The 18,534-nt window shown below is 39.5% G+C and overlaps 1 protein-coding gene across 7 annotated transcripts in view; it reads right to left on the bottom strand.

Moving 5' to 3' along the window:
• Window positions 1-18,534, bottom strand: part of rbms3 (RNA binding motif, single stranded interacting protein) — a 128,873-nt gene that overhangs the window by 94,915 nt on the left and 15,424 nt on the right. For 3 of the 7 annotated variants that reach the window (XM_057339185.1, XM_057339183.1, XM_057339189.1), the window contains exon 2: window positions 7,260-7,414. In XM_057339185.1, the coding sequence (XP_057195168.1) occupies window positions 7,260-7,414 (155 nt within the window). Of the gene's footprint in view, window positions 1-2,184; window positions 2,238-7,259; window positions 7,418-18,534 lie in introns of those variants that run through there. The other 4 variants (XM_057339184.1, XM_057339182.1, XM_057339188.1 and 1 more) reach the window with 2 other exon arrangements.

Here is an 18,534-nt window from a genome sequence, read left to right on the forward strand (position 1 = left end):
TAAGTAAGAAAGTCCTTTTTTGCAGTGTAGGTGTTCAACGCTAGAATGCTCAACCTTGCCATTGTTGTGACAAACAGACCGCATCCTGATTCCTGTAAATACAACAAAATCCATCATTTAAAAAATACAGCAATTATGTCATTGCATGGAAACTAAGCTGAAAAGATTCAACACTGCCCAAAACAAAAAATAGCGCTTACCACAAAAAAGAAAAATACTGTAACACCCAAACACTGTACAGTGCATGAACACAAAAATGACTGTAAACGCCCCATGAGGTTAACCAAACTGGCTAAAAGGATTTTAAACGAAGATAAATATATTTCTATACCTACGTGCGCACGTTTGAAAGATCATGGGGTGCTGTGACAGCCAGAGCTGGGAACGAATCCCGGCTGATTCGATGGCCGTCAAGACAACACGTCTTGTGTGCGGAGCTTTCAACTGCAGTGTGTGAAGTGCTAATGACAGCTCTCAACGGGCCCACACACACTCTGATCTGTGTTTTTATTTTCCCCAGAGCACCCGTTTGATGTCTCGTGCCGAGAGATGTGAACCAGCATTCTTTCAACTTCCATCCAGGTGGGTGTGGAGGATCTCTTAATTGGCTACCAATGCAGCTGTCTCGTCTGACGTGCCGCTCGGTTCACTTCTGCATTGAGTTACGAGCGCCTGATGTTTGTTTGTACGCTTGGTTGCTCCGCTGGCTTCAAGAAAGAGGCCCTGGGACCTTTTACATGTGGAATTATCTTGTCTAAAATGGATGTACTATAGGGGAGATTCACATAGGATTAAACTGCGCACTACGCTTGCGCCATGAATTTGACATTCTATTCACTGCCATGATCTGTCATAAATTACTGGGAATGTACTGTACTGCAAACACCTGAATCGGCCCTTTAAAATGCCAAGAACTTCTGTATTGCTCTTCTCTATCGTTTTATCTTTGCTTGATGAACAATAACGATATGATCAATAGAAAATGTGAACACGCATCACTTTTGAAGAACAATCAATCTACCTCCTGCTTTCCAGGAGGAGCAGTAGCACAACTTTAAAGTTGTCACACAAATAGTGCTGACCTTTGTTAAGTTACCATCTATGACAAGCCTCATTTAAATAAATGTGAGGAATGTATTCAAAACAATAAGGTTGAATTCATTAATATCAGTTCATGCGATGAAATAATAAAATAACAATATTTATACCGCATTTACAGTCTTAAACTTTGTTAATGATCATTTTCACATACTGTAGCATATTATGAAAAACATAAATAAACAATATTATATGTGACCCTGGATGACAAAACCAGTCTTAAGTAGCACGGGAACATTTTTAGTAAAAGACAAAAATACATTGTGTGGGTCAAAATTATCGATTTTTCTTTTATGCCAAAAATCATTAGGATATTAAGTAAAGATCATCTTCCATGAAGATATTTTGTAAATTTCCTACCTTAAATATATAAAAACTTTATTTTTGTGAGTGGATGGTCTGCCACAGTGCCCCTGATTAACAACTTCAAAGGCAATTTTCTCAATATTTTGATTTTTTTGCACTCTCAGATTCTTGAGTTTTAAACGGTTGTATCTCAGCCAGATATTGTCCTATTTTAACAACTCATATATCTATAGAAAGTTTATTTAGTCAGCTTTCAGATTATGTAAAAATCTAAATTTCGAAAAATTTACCCAGAAGACTGGTTTTGTTGTCCAGGGTCACATATTAGTTAAGGCATTTACATTTATTTATTTGTGACCCTGCCTGTGAAAACCCAGCTAAAGCTTTCTTTGTGATTTGATGTTATCTGCATAAAATCATCCTACATAATGTAAAAAACATTCTGTGAAAATATATCCTGATTTCCTAATATTGACTGAGTAAGACCATGTCAATGGTTATGCCAATGCACCGCAGTAAAATGCTTCTTATGGTCTTAAAAACCTTTTCATATAAACATGTGTGCCTAATTTATGACATAAGACTAAAATAGAACTCTAATATAAAAATATTATACAATTCATATACAAATAAAATGTTCTTTCTTTATAATTTTATTATAATTTATTTTTGTATAAAACGTGTTTAAAATTGACACGTTGGACCGAATAATACAGAAAAAGCAGCCAAAAAGAGCCCCGCACGCTAGCTCTAACAACGACGCTAGTTCACAGACATCACCTGCTAAGATAATCTGCCAGTCTGTGTCCCAACTGCATTGAAAGTTGTGCTAATAGGCCAAGGTTTGATCTGCTGAGAGGAGTCAGAAGTGCAAAACGATGACTGACATTTTCTTTTCCATCCCAGAGCAAAATCCAGCCTGCAGGATCTTCATCCCGAGTGTTTAGCCTTTTCACTAAGCCTCCCACTTCCTCTTCCACCTCACACACACATCGACAAGACCCGTGTGATCCTGAGAGAAAGAGAGATTGAGTTTACAAAGACTTCAAGACGGCTTTTCATGGCTAGCGGCTTTTTGGCCCTCGTGTGCTCTCTCAAGAACAGGTGCTGTTCAAGAGCAGTCGGCCGTCCATCTCACCTCAGCTTTGAACGTTAGAAAATACGTAACAGCCGTGAGAAACACCTGCAGATATCGCAGGGTATAACTTTACTGTATCGACGTTTATCCTGCGCAACATAACGTCGCTTTTAACATTTGAACCTCAGTGTGAAGGATTCCGTCAACGTTTCTCTAAACTTTGGATAAAAAAGATGACCGTGTGATATTTCAATCCCACCCTAACCACTACAATGATCCTAACCAATATGGCCTGTCGAAACTAATCAAACTTGACAATGTGGTTCAAACACAGAAGAAGAGCGTGTTAGATATTTACTCGATTCCTCCTCCAAATACTTTTTAAATCAGCCTGTTATCACTTTGGACGACAGTGGCGACATGAATAAAAAATGTTTTTTTTCGAGTTAAAAAATATGAATTATAGATTGTTCTTCAAATCGTTAGGAATACCGTCCCACGTTTCTTCCTGTGAATTAGACATTTCTGCAGCCATGACGATGGGGACATAAATCAAAGAACGGGTGAATACTCTACCCGAGAACAAGCAGACAAGCGCATTGTAGGAAAGCAACACTTTGAAATAAAAACCGTGACCTGTTACTAGCCCTGTCACTGGCTCTGAAATGGCTTCCATGCTCTGGATGCCTGAGTTATTCGAGCCTGGGGGGGCGGTTCTGCTGACTGAAAATGAGATCCCACCCTAGAGGCCCCTAGATGTGGCAGCCCTGTACATGAGGGCAATTCCTCCACTGAGTCAGTTAGTCAATCAGACTGAGAGACAGAAAGAGCGAGAGAAAGACAAAAAGGGAGAGAGAGAGACATTTTGGATGTGGCAGGCATTGGCAGGTTGTATTTTCTGTTGCATGAATATATGAAATATTTGATATGCATAGGAAAGGAATATACTGTAGAAGGTAGAAACATTAGAATCGCTGAATGCCAAGACACTATTGGAAAAAGGTAATAAAACTCCAATGTACCTCACACAGACACGCATATTAAATCTCTTTTGTATGTCACTTGTTTTTCACTAGATAGCTATGAGATTAAATGAACAGCAAATGGAGACTTTGGGGGTTTCACGCTTTCCAGACTAGAAAAAAAGAAGATTCAAGCAAACACATATGTGAATTTCACAAGAGTTTGAATCTCGCAAACTCTACTCAGCAAACCACAGTCAGAGATTTCAATAATAACTCATTTCCTTTCAATGTTTTGTATTATCCGAGCTTTCCGATCCATGTTCAGTTTTATATCGTCGCTGTCCTTCCGAAACCTTGGATGTCCAAACACACTGCGTTTCAGGAAGTGGAGAAACCCTGAACTTTTTAAATGAATAAATAATGTTTTGTCAAAGTTGACAAGGACTTTTTCATGCTTTTTATTTGTTAGATATGAACAGTGACAAACAGTAATGATTTATTATATTATTTATTCTCAAAATACGGATAAGAAACAAACATGACCAAGTTAAACATCAACTCAATGCATGAGCATACAGCTCATTTTTGAAGGAAAAGTGAATTTAAACAGAAAGGATTTAAAGTGTCACATTCTTATTGGTTGCTGAAAGCATAATAAAATTATCCAAAATACTTAATCACACAATGGGAAAGGATTATGTAGAATTTTCCGAATGAAGCATTTCAACTGTGCAGACGGTGTTTCTATAGTTTACTTGTGTTATCATCATTCAGGTCGTGGCTTTGATCCTAAGGGACACATACTGATAAAAGGTTCTTAACTTAAATGCTTTGAATGTTTTGATAAAAGCATCTGCCAAATACATAAATGTAAATCTGTGGATGGGTTGTTGACCAATATCCTTTACATGTGTCCTATGGTGTGACAGCAAAAATGTTGAAAACAAACTGGTAATAATATTATTTTATGTCATTAATATTTATATTCATTGGATTCATCTTCATTTTCTAATTTTTTGCCGTCACACCATTATATAGACCACATGTACGGTACATTTGTCGACTACAAGACCATTCCAAGTGACGGCGTCGGGGTTCACACACACACTGACAGACACACTGGGCAAAGAGCGTTCACGTACAGAACGTAACTGAAATGAAATCCTCATTTATTTCTTCTAACCTTGCTCCAAGTGTGAGTGGAATTGAGTTGGATGGTGCTCTCTTTCTCTCTGTAGCATTAGATTCAAATCAGAGATGTAATGAGGGGCTCTGAAATGCAATTATTTTAAATGGTTTTGTAAAATTCTGTCCTGAGGTTTAATACTCCATGATATCGACTCATGGAAAGGAAAAGTAATGAACTGGCACACACATGATTCCCCACCCTACCAACATACACACACATCGCAGATGCATAATGAAAGTACATAAACATGATGACAACGTGTTCACCCAAGGCTTTCATTAAAAATTCATGATTCATATTCAACCCTTTTATGAAAACGCCCTGGCACATTTTCTGGAGGGTTTTTTTGTCTCAGTAAATGTAACCGTCCTTCAACCTGACCTTTTTACCTCTTCTAACACAACACCATAGCGATCATAAAATCTACGTATTTGTCTCCAAGTCACAATTTGCTACCATTCTGCTGTTACGTCGTTCTTCAATTACAGGATTATCTCATTAAAGGCAAGCTGAAAACTACAAGAGCTGGTTTTTATACGGCCGGGGTTTCGGATTCCGCTGAGGCCAGGTTTTTCATCTTTAGAGTCTAACCCTATTGTACCTTCAGCCTCAAAACGCTGCCAATCTTCCGCAGGAAATCACTGGAGAAGATCTCGGAAATGTCAGCCTGACAGAAGCACTTTTCACTGCCCTTCCCGACACGACGCGAGAATGAAAAGGGGTCACTGACCGTCCGTGCATATGTGCGCTTTCGCACGTGTGCGGCAGGGACCTTTAGATCTCCACACTGGGGTACACACATGCATGCATGCCACCTAAATCATTATGGTGTTATGCTAAAAAAGTGTTTGTGGGCACTTTCTTTATTCTGCTGAGCTTTGGAAGTGAGCCCCAAGGCGAACCCTTTTGACCTTTCCAAAATGTTACTGCCCATTTGGCACGGTAGCAGCCGCTAATAAAACTTTCATAATCATGAATTTTTTATTCCAATCCCGCTCAAGGCCTTGGGCTAACCGGGACCACAGTAGTCCGAGACCCTGGGAGAGATGGAGAGACCTGCACGTGTGTCGTGGCTGGAGGTTTCACCATTGTGAGTTTTGACATGGAACATTTGGGGGCATTAGAAGTAGCAGCCTTTTAAAATGTAAAATGTAATTCCATGCATCATTCATACACTTCTTTCACGTCTTTCAGAAAATGGAAAAAACCACTGTGCTTTTTAAATGATGACATACTGTGGTGTACCAAAGTTAACAAGCATTTTGTAATGCTTTTCATTGGTTAAATATAGCAAAACTCAGTGACAAACATCAAGTGTGACTAATAATAATACGGAATATGGAGATACGATGTTTTAGAAGGACAGCGGCAATATGTAACCAAATACCACAACTTGAAATGGGTGCTCGACCAAAACAAATTATAGCAAAAAATATATGAAAAGTCGGTACACCAAAGCTCCAAAAATATTTTAAACAATGACTTTCACAAAATGTGTCTCTTCAGGCTTTTTTATTCATAACAAACGGTACAAAAAAATCGAAATAATGGATTTTGTGCATTAGGCATTGCGGTGTCTGAACGCTTACTTAAATCTTGGAAAAAATGTTTACCTAATAAAGAAATACTTGAAAGCTACAATATGTGCCATTGTTTCAACTGAATTTGTTTATCCTTACATAATTTCTTTGTATTCTACCAAGCTTTGCACATGACAATTTTGCTAATTCATTCTCTTGTGTCTTAAGTAAAAAACCATCACTGCTTAACAATTAAAGACATAGTTGCTGCTATGGACAGAGCAACGTTGATGGTGTTCATTGACTAATCATGAGCATAAAACAATTAAGGCATTAAGGTTTTTATAAAACAAGGAAACAAATGATAAAAACATGAGAATGATTGACCTAAAACAAGTGAACAAATTAAATAAAACTTGAGCACGATTTACCTAAAAATCATGTGATGATCATTTGTGGGAACGAATCAGTAAAACTTGCTCACGTACTGTATAATAAACAGTGTGAACGAATTCTCATCCGTCACCACAATCATTTTTCCCCATGTCAAGGATTGGTAGTATTGCATAATAATCAGTTGCTATTAAATATTTGGTCATATCAAAACGCGTATTGACTACTGAAACTTTCAGCATTCTGACAACCCGCCCTGCATTAAAGGTCACCTAGAAACCATAGCCCGCTCTACACAAGCAAACTCAAATATATTCACAAAAGGTCATCACAGCGGAATAAACGTCTAGGGTTTGAAGGCAGAAAGCCCCCACGCAAGACAGTAGATTGATATCTGAATGACTCATCAGAGAAGATTATGCAAGCTGCCCCCCTGGTCCTCTTACGGCCTTTCATAATGACCTCGCTCCACTAATGATGCCGACTCCATTTACAGGCCCATATTCTTCCCCTAACCAAACGCTGCCACCATGACCTTCTCTGCCTGCATTGACATGATTGTGATAATGCTTATGTATATCTATGACGGTGCATACGAGTCTTTCGCGACTATAAATAGGTACGGAGCGGGTGGGATGTAGATGGCAATAATGCTTAGACAAAGAGACAGAGTTAGTGACAGACAGCGACAGCTGTGGAACCACACTCACGGTTGGCAGAGTTTGATGAGGTCCTGGTCGGTGGTGCCAGGCGGAAGGCCCCGGATGTACAGGTTGGTTTTACTGAGCTGCTCCGCTCCGCAGTGGCTGCTGCTGTTGGTGCTGGGGCTGGGCGGAGCCATGGGTGGAGGGGGCGGGGCATATGACTGCTGCAGGACAAACAGTACGTGTTATTTGCAATTTCTTTGATCTTTATAGGATTACTGTAATGCACACTTTAAATAATAATCTCTCACCCGTTAGAAAGCAGATAAGACAACAATATGTGAACACAATTTCTATCCAAAAACCATTCTGAAATATTCTAGCCATAACTAGAAAGATGTACATTTGTTACAAAAACAAATTGTCTGTGTTCAGTTTGTTGATTTAGCTTATTTTAATGCTTGTTTTGTCTTATATTAAATACTTTCAAGCATTAAGGTCCCGAAGTGAGCCTCAGCCCCTGATTGAGAAACACATTAAGTGATGTCATACAGCCGCAAAAAAAATAAGAGACACGTTTTTAAAATAAAATATAGTTTTATTTGCATTTATTTGCAGAAAAATAAAAACTGGAGAAGCAGGTCAAAACAACAGAAAAGATGCCCAGTATTTTTTCAGACCTCAAATACTGCAAACAAGTTCATATTCACTTTTAGGCAGTACAACAGTACATGAATTTAGGAAGAGTTCCCAAAAATGTTTTATGTGATAACCTGGATTTTTATCACGTGTCTTGTCATGCTGTCAGTCTTTCACATTGCTGCTGGATGACTTTATGTCCCTCCTGAGGTTTGATTTTGTTGAAATTCAACAGACACTGGACTGGAATGACCACATTACATCTAGAAATGCTGATGAAATGAACCCAGCAGCTGTATATAATTACATTATAAAAGGCTGTGCATATCTATGTATTTGCACGTGCACATTTTCACAAACACTTTATTTCACATTATTAAATCAATAAAAATGACAACAAACTGTCCTGCAAATCTACACAATTATCAAAATCGTATTATTATTAAAATCGTATTAAACAAGTCACCAGGTCGCATCTGATTGGCCCATGATTAGCATCCATTCTAAACAGCACATAAAAGGTTCAATGCTCTGCTAGACACAACAGTCAGATATAGAAACATCACTTCGACAATAAGACTATAGCACGAGAGCTATTATTTGTGTGTGAGCTGTCTTTGTGAAGTCTACAGCATGTGACGGGCTGTATGTGTGTAAGCCTGTCTGGCACTTGCTCTCTTACTCTCTCTCTCTCTCTCTCTCTCTCTCTCTCTCTCTCTCTGTTTGCGATAATCATTGGCTGTCAGTTGTGCATGCTGTACACTGGCAAGTCTCCCCTGGCATTAATCTATTACCTGCACTTCCACACCGCCTGCAATTTCCTCCAGACAGTCAGAAAGACAGTCAGAAAGGCAGGCAGACAGACAGACAGACAGGGAGACAGGCCTATCGTGGGCTGGATAGATTCTGCATTCATAAACTTCACACACCCCTGCGCCTCAGGCTACAGTTATGAATGAAGCCATTGAGTTCTCAGGAATACAACGCGCAGACAGGGAACAAGAGAGAGATGACAAAGTGCCGTCACAACAGACATTTGTTTGACCGAGCTTCGATGGAAACGTACACCTCATGTTGGGATTAAAAATGTAGGGGATTTTACAGAATATGAATATGACGGGCTATGACAAAAACAAGCTTGCGTCAACAACAAATTATGCACCAGTTCTAGGTGGTGACGAATTACACATCTTATGTAAAAAATACCCTTTAAAGTTAAGAGTAAAGTAACATACTTTTTATTTTAGTTACGCTGTAGTATTACATAAGCAATTTTTTAAAATCTTAATCGTTTCGTATAGACAGCAATGAGCATCAACAGAAAGAAATTGAGATTTTTGCTTCTAGGATTCTCTCCCGAGAATGTAATCTCAATTGAGTTTCAAAATCTCAAAAAACGCACTCACCTTCAAGGTGTTTCAAGCCTGTGTAAATTTGGTTGTTTTGCTGAACACAAAAAAAGATATTTGGAAGAATGTTTGTAACCAAACAGTTCTGGGGCACTGCACCGCAGAAGGATAACATCTACTATAGTAGTCAATAGTGCCCCAGAATGGTTTCGTTTCCCAACACTCTTTAAAATACCTTCTTTTGTGTTATACAGAACGAAGAACTGTATACAAGATTGAACCAACTTTAGGGTGAGTAAATGATGACAGAATTTTCATTTTGGGGTGAATTATTCCTTGAAGTCTACAATCGAATTTAAAGATCTCGGTCATGTCTCATCAAATTCCTCCAGAAACCAAATAATCCGAGCTTTGCTATACACACACAACTTGATACTACATCCACGATTTTTAAAAGTAGTTTCTACAGTATTTTCTACTTTAAAGGTTCTAAGAGAAACATTTGAGATAAAACTGATACTTAGGCCCAATCCCAATTCTATTTTCTACCCCTTCGCCGACCCCTCGCCCCTTCCCCTTGCCCCTTGAAACAAAGCGGCAAGGGGAAGGGTTACAAATTTTCCGCTAAGAAATGGGACACCACTACTACACTGGTATACGTCATCATACGTCGTAGCTAGCTCCTAACGTTACGTCAGAGGACATGCGCCGATGCACCGGGTATATGACATGAAAAGATATTTTCTAATATCGTGCAATCAGTGCTGTCCGCTAGCAAACCTTAGCGATTTTTTTTGCAAACGTTAAAAGAACACCACCGTAAATACAAACGCAAGTTTGAATGTAACATACATAAAATGAAAAATTGTCATAAAAATCCTTAATAATGGCAAAAATTACTTACATTTATGGGCCTGCTTGCTCGAGTGAGCAGCCATTTTGGAAATTTCTCTTAGCCCTTCGTTTGAAGTGAGGTCCCGAAAAATCTTCGTTTGAAGGGCTATCTGGCCCTTACCCTTACCCCTCCGACCAAAAGAGAATTGAAACACACCTACCCCTTCACGTGACGCGCCAAACGGAGGGGTAGGGGAAAGTGTAGGGGTAAGGGCTAGAATTAGGATTGGACCTTAATCACATAATCAAGAACTCTTAAGACTCTTAAAATATGGAAGAGCAAACACTTAGCAATATTTAATAATTGATATTGAATAATTTACTAACCGATGCACTTAGACGTAATGGGGATACGAATTCAGCCTACATCAAGATTTGATTTCAAACGTCAAAAAAGTGGCTGTCCAGAATCAGTGGTATAGACCAGTAGTTCTCAAACTGGGGGCCGTGGCCCGTGGGGGGGCCCCGAGATGGATCCAGGGGGCCACAGATTTTGTGGCATTTCATGAAATATAGAAATTGATCATAGATTTTATGCAATCAAACATCAGAAAAATAAGACCACCAGACAAAAGAATTGATGTTTCAGCATTGTATAACCGAATATGTTTTTGTTGAAATAAAAATGTTACATTTAAGATTATAAGTCTTTATTTGGGGGGCCGCAAAGCGATGCACTCTACACAAAGGGGGCCTTACAACGAAAAAGTTTGAGAACCACTGGTATAGACAACACGTGGATAGACACCTTGTCAATCGTGGATGATACAATGCAATGAAATTGGGTACTTCTAGAAGTAAGGCAAAACTGAAACACTAACGCACACGTACATTCATACATACAGTAACTGTGGCTTAGTACGCCAGACCCCTACAAGAAATCTGGATACAATAAATCCACCCAGTTCCCAGAAACTACACATACCATATACATGTCTGACACGGCTCCAGACAATCATACAAACACGCATGATCCAACCGAACGAAAATCTTCCCCTGTGAGCAGCAGCTTATCAGACCCACCCGACCCAGCTCCCCTCTGCAGATCGCCAGCCCGGCCTTCGCAACACGACGCCAGGACGGATGCAGACAGAGCGCGAGAGAGCAAAAGCTCAGCTGATCAAAGTCCTCGCTGCAGACACCTCTTTCAGCCAATTTGTGCAGCTGTCAGGGGCACGGCGATAGCGCGTCGGGGTGTGTAGTGTGTCAGGAGTCATGATGGGGGAAGCCTTTGAAACGTCAAAGACGCTCACTTCGCCGTCAGACGGGCCCGGATTAAAGGGAAGGGGAGAGATGATGTTGCCTTTACAGCAGACTCAACAGGAATCACACACACAAACACACACGCACACACACACACACACACACACACACACACACACACACACACACACACACACACACACACACACACTCTGGGTCGGTGTCTGTGAAGCAACACACATCAGCGGCCGCCATCCTGTACCGTGTAAATCTTTAGTGCTCAAGAGACGGGTCTGTTATTAAAACATGAGCTCTTCTGAGAATTATTTTCAAATAATGTCTGTAATGCACTATTGTTTGAGAACAGTAAGTTACAGCATACAGTCCTAATTGACCGAATGTCCCAGTGAAGGTATGCAGTGTTTTAGTTGATACATCATATAATTATCTATGGGGACAATAACATGTGCATTTATGCCATATGTTCTATTCCCTATGTAAGCTACTGTATATATATTTCTTCTTTTTTCTCAAAATTTTTTTGAGACTATGCAACATTGTCAAAATGTACTACATAAATACACTGTCAGTGCAGAATTTTTATCGTCACTGGAGTGGTTAATTTTCATACAGAACATGTATGTTATACATACTTGTACCCTAAGGACCTATTGTGTACCTTTAAATGTACAGTTACATGTTAGGTGTACAAAACCCCTAAGGGTACCACCCCAGCAAGGTTATTTTAGTTTACTAAACTTAAAACTTTGAAAATGTCTCTGTTCATTGAAATCAAACAAACATGACCTAAAATTATAATAATAAACTAAAATAAAACTAAAATAGAAATTAATTAATATTATATAGCAACATAAAAATAAACAAATAAATTATAAAATGACAAAAGCATATACCAAAATTGCTAAAAACTAAAAATCTAAATTAATTTAAAATATGAATAAAACTAAAATCAAAACTATATTAATTCTGCACCCCAAAATTGTCTCTACATATTTTAACACTTTTGATTCAATTCGTCAAGCACACTTTAGCGCCATGATAAAAAAATGAAGATTACAGGAACATAGTGCTAATTTCTTGAGGATAAAGTAAAAACGACAAGAATGAAGTCATAGGATTGTTAAGTTAAGTCTCAAAGAAAATATGTGAATAAAGTTATACCAATATGACATTTAAGTTGTAATACTAGGGGGAAAAGTCGTTTTGACGTGAACGTGTCTGTTGTGACTTCTAATTAGAGAAAACATGATGCAAAGTACAATGTTTAAAGCAAAATGTCAAGCAAATAGTAAAATAATAAGTATTTCCTTAAAGAATACACATATATACACGCACACGCACACACACACATTTAATAATCAAAAAATATATTTATATAATGCATTGTATATGCATCAACATATGACTAAACTGCAGTAAAAATAATTAAGAAAATACCCAAGCAAATATATTGAGAAAAACTATTCAACAGTTTTCCTATATTGAACATTTATCTTAACACTCATACTTGCAACGGGCTGACACAGAGTGGGAGTCAAAGCGGCCTACAGGCACGGTCTCTAGGAAACAAAGTGGTCAAAAAAACTGCATTTAAATCATTGCAATATTCACAAAGCTTGGGAAATATACAATGCAAACAAAATATCAAAGAAAATATAGAAAAGTTGAAACCTAGTGTACATGCTTGAAGGTATTGAGCTGGGTCGGTTTGAATGAGATTTTCCCAGTTCCAGCCCTTAGCCCCCTCCATTATTTCCTGTCTACAGCTTCAGACAAGTGTCCAAACAGCCTTTTTTGTTTTTTGAAATATTATGAATTCAGTTGCACTTCTATACTCTCTCAGAGAAGAAAACGTTATTGTCTGCTAATTAAATGATTTGGACCTTGCGTGACACATCTCTCATTCCCGTCTTCCACCGATCTAATGACTGTAATCTGTCCATCCAACCCCCTCTTCTTCCGCAGCCTGGCTTGTATAAACTGTCTCCTCCCCCCTCTTCTACTACAGCTAATCCATCCCTCCCTCCCTCCCTCCCGCCCTCGCGCCGTATCCCAGGGTTGGCCGGTGCGCAGCCGGGCTCTGCTCTTTATTAAAGGGTGAGTGATGTGCACACACATTATCTCTTCTCTGCACGCCCAGATAGCCTTCATTTCCCTAAAGAGTGCTCCAGTCACCAAACAATTACTACTTCCTGGAGAGCCCTCGAAAATGGGTTTCGAATGGCCGAGTCTCCTCTCCTCCCACCTTTCTCTCTCTCTCTCCCTCCCTTCGTGTGTCCGTCTGCCTCACGCTCTCTCATTATTTCTCCTCCGCTGTTCTTCGGAGAGAGAGATTGACCTCTTTCAGGTCAGCTTTCTTGCGCTGCCTGCCGAGTATGTGAAGTTAACCCATGCATCCACCAACTGTGATTATGCTGAGGCTGTGGAAATCTACAAGAGCGCACGCATACACAATACTCTCTCTGCATCATGGCGGGGAAACGTGCGGCGCTACACCACACATGCTGCAACGTCGCATGCGATGCGCCATATGGGATCTGGCATCATTTTTTTAACACCATTTATTCACAGTTGCGCAAACTTCCACACTTTCTGAAACGATATGGTTTAAGCTTTGGATCCACCGACTGTTTCTATGCATTTGTATTATGTACAAAAAATGCACACTTTCCACAACAATCTATAGTTTAATCCTATACTCGCCAAGAAAACCATGCTTACGCTACAAGACCAGATCATGTGTGCACAATGCCGTGTATCGCCCATAGACACACAGCATGTAATCCTTTTTTCTACCGGAGTTAGTTTCCATAACAATTTGGTTTCTCCCGCGGACTGTATTCCCAGCACACACACACACACGTGCACGTGTTCTCAGCCTCGCTGCTGACGGTGGTGATCGATAGTACACGGCGTGACCCTAGCATCACAGGGACGAGAGCAGGACACAGCGAGCACTGCTCTCCCTTCCTCAACTCTACCCCCGGGGCCTCTTGGGGCGAGGGAAAGAATGCCGGCTATTTAGGGAGAGGGTTTGAGATCCCTCGCATCCGGACAGCGGAGGCCTGAGGAAGGCCCTAAGATTACACTACAGTATACACACACATATGAGTCTTTCTGACCCAGAAATATTACCACACGCATTAGCCCATTAAGCTCTCAAGAAGATCTATACATTAGAGTTACTGCAGCAAAGGTAGGAGGAAGCTTTCTTGGAGAGGGAGACCGAGAGAGAGAGCGAGAGAGAGAGAGAGAGAGAGAGAGTGAGAGAGAGAGAGAGAGAGAGAGCGAGAGAGAGAGAGAGAGAGAGAGAGAGAGAGAGAGAGAGAGCTCTAAGCCCTCTGTGCATGTGGGCATTGAGTGCTCCTGCCATTAAAAGCTCATAGTCGATAACATACTGCATTAAAGCTTTTTAGAATTGCAGAATTTCTTCTGAAATAAATGGCTGGTCTTCTTCTAGAGCTTTGCGCTGGAGACGTGAAAAGCAATCATTACAGGAGGGATACTGACGAAACTAGTGAATTGCATTCAGTAAAGGGCCGTTCACATTACAACGATAACGATAACTGTAACTATAACTATATTTGCGTCCACACCAGCGGACTATAACAATAACGTTATGATTATTTTAAGACTGCGCGCTGCAGTGTTCTCAGTCACTAAAATGAATGGAGATGACCTGCTGATCCTTTCCTTTTCATTCGCGAACGTCTTTTCTCCAAAATATGACCGCAATATTTGTATAGTTATCGTTATAATGTGAACGGCCCTTAACACTTGGCCTGCCATTGGCTTCATGCTCAAACACAAGCAGGCTGAAGGAGGTGAACTTGTCAAAGATACAGGTGTCAATCAGAAGGGCTATTTTCTAAGAGGGATGCAAAAACAAATAAGTACATAAAAATCAGATAAAAAAAATATTTGCATATTGATAGAAAAAATGAGATCAAATTTTGGTGAAATGGCCACAACGCATCACTGTGGTAAAACTGCATTTATAAAAAGTTGGAGCAGCAAGAAAAGAAAATGTTATTTTTTACTCCTTATGACAATATATATATATACATATATATATATATAAAGACCTTACATTTCTGTATTTATTATCGTTCATTTCAGCCCAATGTAACTGGGTCATTCAACACAACACAAGAATTGGTTTAATCCATTCATTTTAATTATTACCATTACTGATGATGGGCAAACTTGACTTGAATCAACTGATGCTCAATATAAAGTTAAACGATATCAGTTAAAAGGTTTAATAAACAACCTAATCTGCTAGTTAGAAAATTATGATCGACAGTTTGCTTTAGAAGTTTGTCCATAAATTTAACATTTTGTAAAAACTAAGAAAATTGTGCAATACGGTTATATGAAGTATAATTAACCTGTACTTTTATCACATCCAGTTTAATAAAAATAGCCAAACAATATTGGATTTTTTGTTACAAAAATATACAGTACAATGAGAAAGACGAAAAAAAACACTCTCATAATGAAAACAATAAACGCAATTGAAAAAATTCCTTTGGTTTAGGAATCATTTTGTTTATGCTTCTCAAGTTCAAGCCTTTCTAGCTCAAACTCACATGTGGGCGGGCCTTAAGGGCACTTTACTTTCATTGGCTATAGTGAGATTTGGATTGACAGCTCCTTGACTAGGAAATAAATAGAACAGGTTTTAGAGAGCAGTTACAGTATCTGTAGTTTCATATGGGATGCAGTTTATTTGAAAAAAAAAAACATGTCAAAATTTTGTAATTGAGTTTGTTTTCATTATTAGATAAACAAGCTTAAACCCAGGCATCAGAGTCATATAACCGTCTAAAAGTGCATGTTAAATTCACATTAGACTAAAATAACACAAAAAAGCAGAGAGGGATGTCCAGCTGAAATCATGTATAAAGTCAAGATGAAGTTAGTTCAGTCCTCTCCACAAAACCTTCTCACCACACTTACTCACGTCTTTGACCTTCAAAACAACTACAAAGAGAATCAGACCACACAGGTACCAGAGCACCGGTCCATACGCTTCATAACGTTCTCCTGGCAGAACTCAGAGTAGAAATAAATTGCTTTAATTTAGAGAAAAACACACTGCACCAGACACCCAACCACACTCCAGCTTGTTAACGTCAGGCCCACGCACTGTTAATGTCATGACGGAGTTACACAAACATTCACCCAGACAGAACTAACAACATCTTCCTCTCTCACGACAGCGCAGCAAGCAAAGGTTCACACTCAGTTTGCAATCAAACTTCTCCACCCACGCCACATATCAGGTTTGCGCAGGGGACGCGCTCACATCTGCGGCCGCGCTTTAATGACAGTAAAGGATTATTCACCGGAATCGTCCGACCTCTCAAGCATTTGCGACGCATGAATAATCATCACCACCTCCTTATTATGTAGATCTATGCTAATTTCTCTTAAACATATTCAATAAGCACTCCGCCTCTTTCCTCGCCGAGGTCAAGGTTTAACTACGTTGGCACGTATGGAAAAAGTAAACGAATAGTTTGACTTAATCAGAAGGGATGAGAAACGTAAAATAAATGCGTATTAACAAAGGACATCTGAGGTTTAGGGAAAAATTCTGAGTTCATTCGTACATCACATTAGGAGTTCTCTGTACTTAAATACCCCGTCTCTCCGTGACCCTGGAAATCTCCAGCCCCTGGGGGCAAGCGGCGCACATTCAAATAGGAGGAAACAATCAGCGCGCGCTCATTTGCATATGAACGGAAGATGGAAGCCCGCAAATCCGCAGCAGTCCATTTTAATCCGACAATGACTTCCTCTTTATTGTCACGAGAAACAGTCTGACAGCATTTTCTCCCCTCCTCTCGCAATCTTCCCGCTGAAATTAACATCCGAATATTCCGCTCGCTTTGCGGACCAGGCCGTTCAGAGAGCCGTGCAGACGGCGACAGTCCGCCAACCGCCGTTGCCCCGGCAACAAAGAGGCGGGCATCGTGAGGTCTTATCAATCAATTAGAAACGTCTCTGTTCAAAGCATTTAGCTAGCGGGTCGTGATTGCTTTTCAGTTTGTCAAATTCATTAAAGCCGCGCCAGAGCGGTATCGTGGTTCAAAAACACTTATTCCAAACGTCTGGCACCTCAGTCGGCGAATTAATTTTTTAAAATGTAATTTTGCAGGCCGACTCTCAGTTCTGTCTTTATGCCAATTACGGTAGCGATATAATCAAGCTCCAATTTGGTTTATAAATCGCATTAGAGTTCAAACGGAAAGAGTTTTTTTCCATTAAGAGGATGCAGGTAGAGTCAAGGGACTCTCGGGCGTGCACGCAGAAGCGAAACCATAACCGAGGAAGTCAATGAGCTCGAGTCTTTTTGTCAAGAGTCAAACACAATTCATTTAGCTTAAAAAGACTTCCTGTGCCTTCATTAAAATTCCTTCATCTTTTGCAGAAGGGTTTCCTGAACTACGGACAAGAGCCATTCAAGGCTCTCCCTCCGAAATCTTTCTTCCCTCCAGGCTATTTGAGAAGCAGCTACTGTTAATTGCCATCACATGACAGCTGGGTGGGTTTAGGGGTCACGTCCAAGTTAGGCTAATTTGATGGAGAGCAGCTGAATTAAATCATTGCTGTATTCGGCACGGACATGGTGAAACGTCAGGCTGGAGGGACTCATTCAATAAACTAAAGCAATCTAAATCTCTAATTTATTGCAGTGAAACATTTTAGTTTGTTTCAATAACATTGTAAGAGATCACAGGACGACTGCATAAGCTTCAAAATATTCATAAGTACAGTACCAAAATATAGCATGATATTGTTTGTAATGGCATAACTGTTTTTCAGACACCACGATAGTACATAATAATATTACAATCCAAATATTATGGTACATGAATATGAAACTGGCACTAACAACATTTTGATATAGTGGGGATGAAATAAAGTATATACTTATATCACACTCTCACACGCATACAGAAATATTAGACCGTTTTGCAAGACATAAACCATATCACAATATATCAGTATTGACACCAAGCGTGATATTAAAAACCATGTTTATCAATATTTTGCTTTAATACTACACAAATTATAATATTGCACACAATTTAGCACTGGTTTAGATGTCGAGCGACAATGGTTACAAACGGTCATCTCCTCCTCCCTGCAGAAAACAAGTGTTACTTTTAATTCAATATATATCGTGATAATACTGTTTTTGTGTAAAAATCTGATACACTTAC

Source organism: Triplophysa rosa, linkage group LG8 (assembly GCF_024868665.1).
Source record: "Triplophysa rosa linkage group LG8, Trosa_1v2, whole genome shotgun sequence".
NCBI classification, from domain to species: domain Eukaryota; kingdom Metazoa; phylum Chordata; class Actinopteri; order Cypriniformes; family Nemacheilidae; genus Triplophysa; species Triplophysa rosa.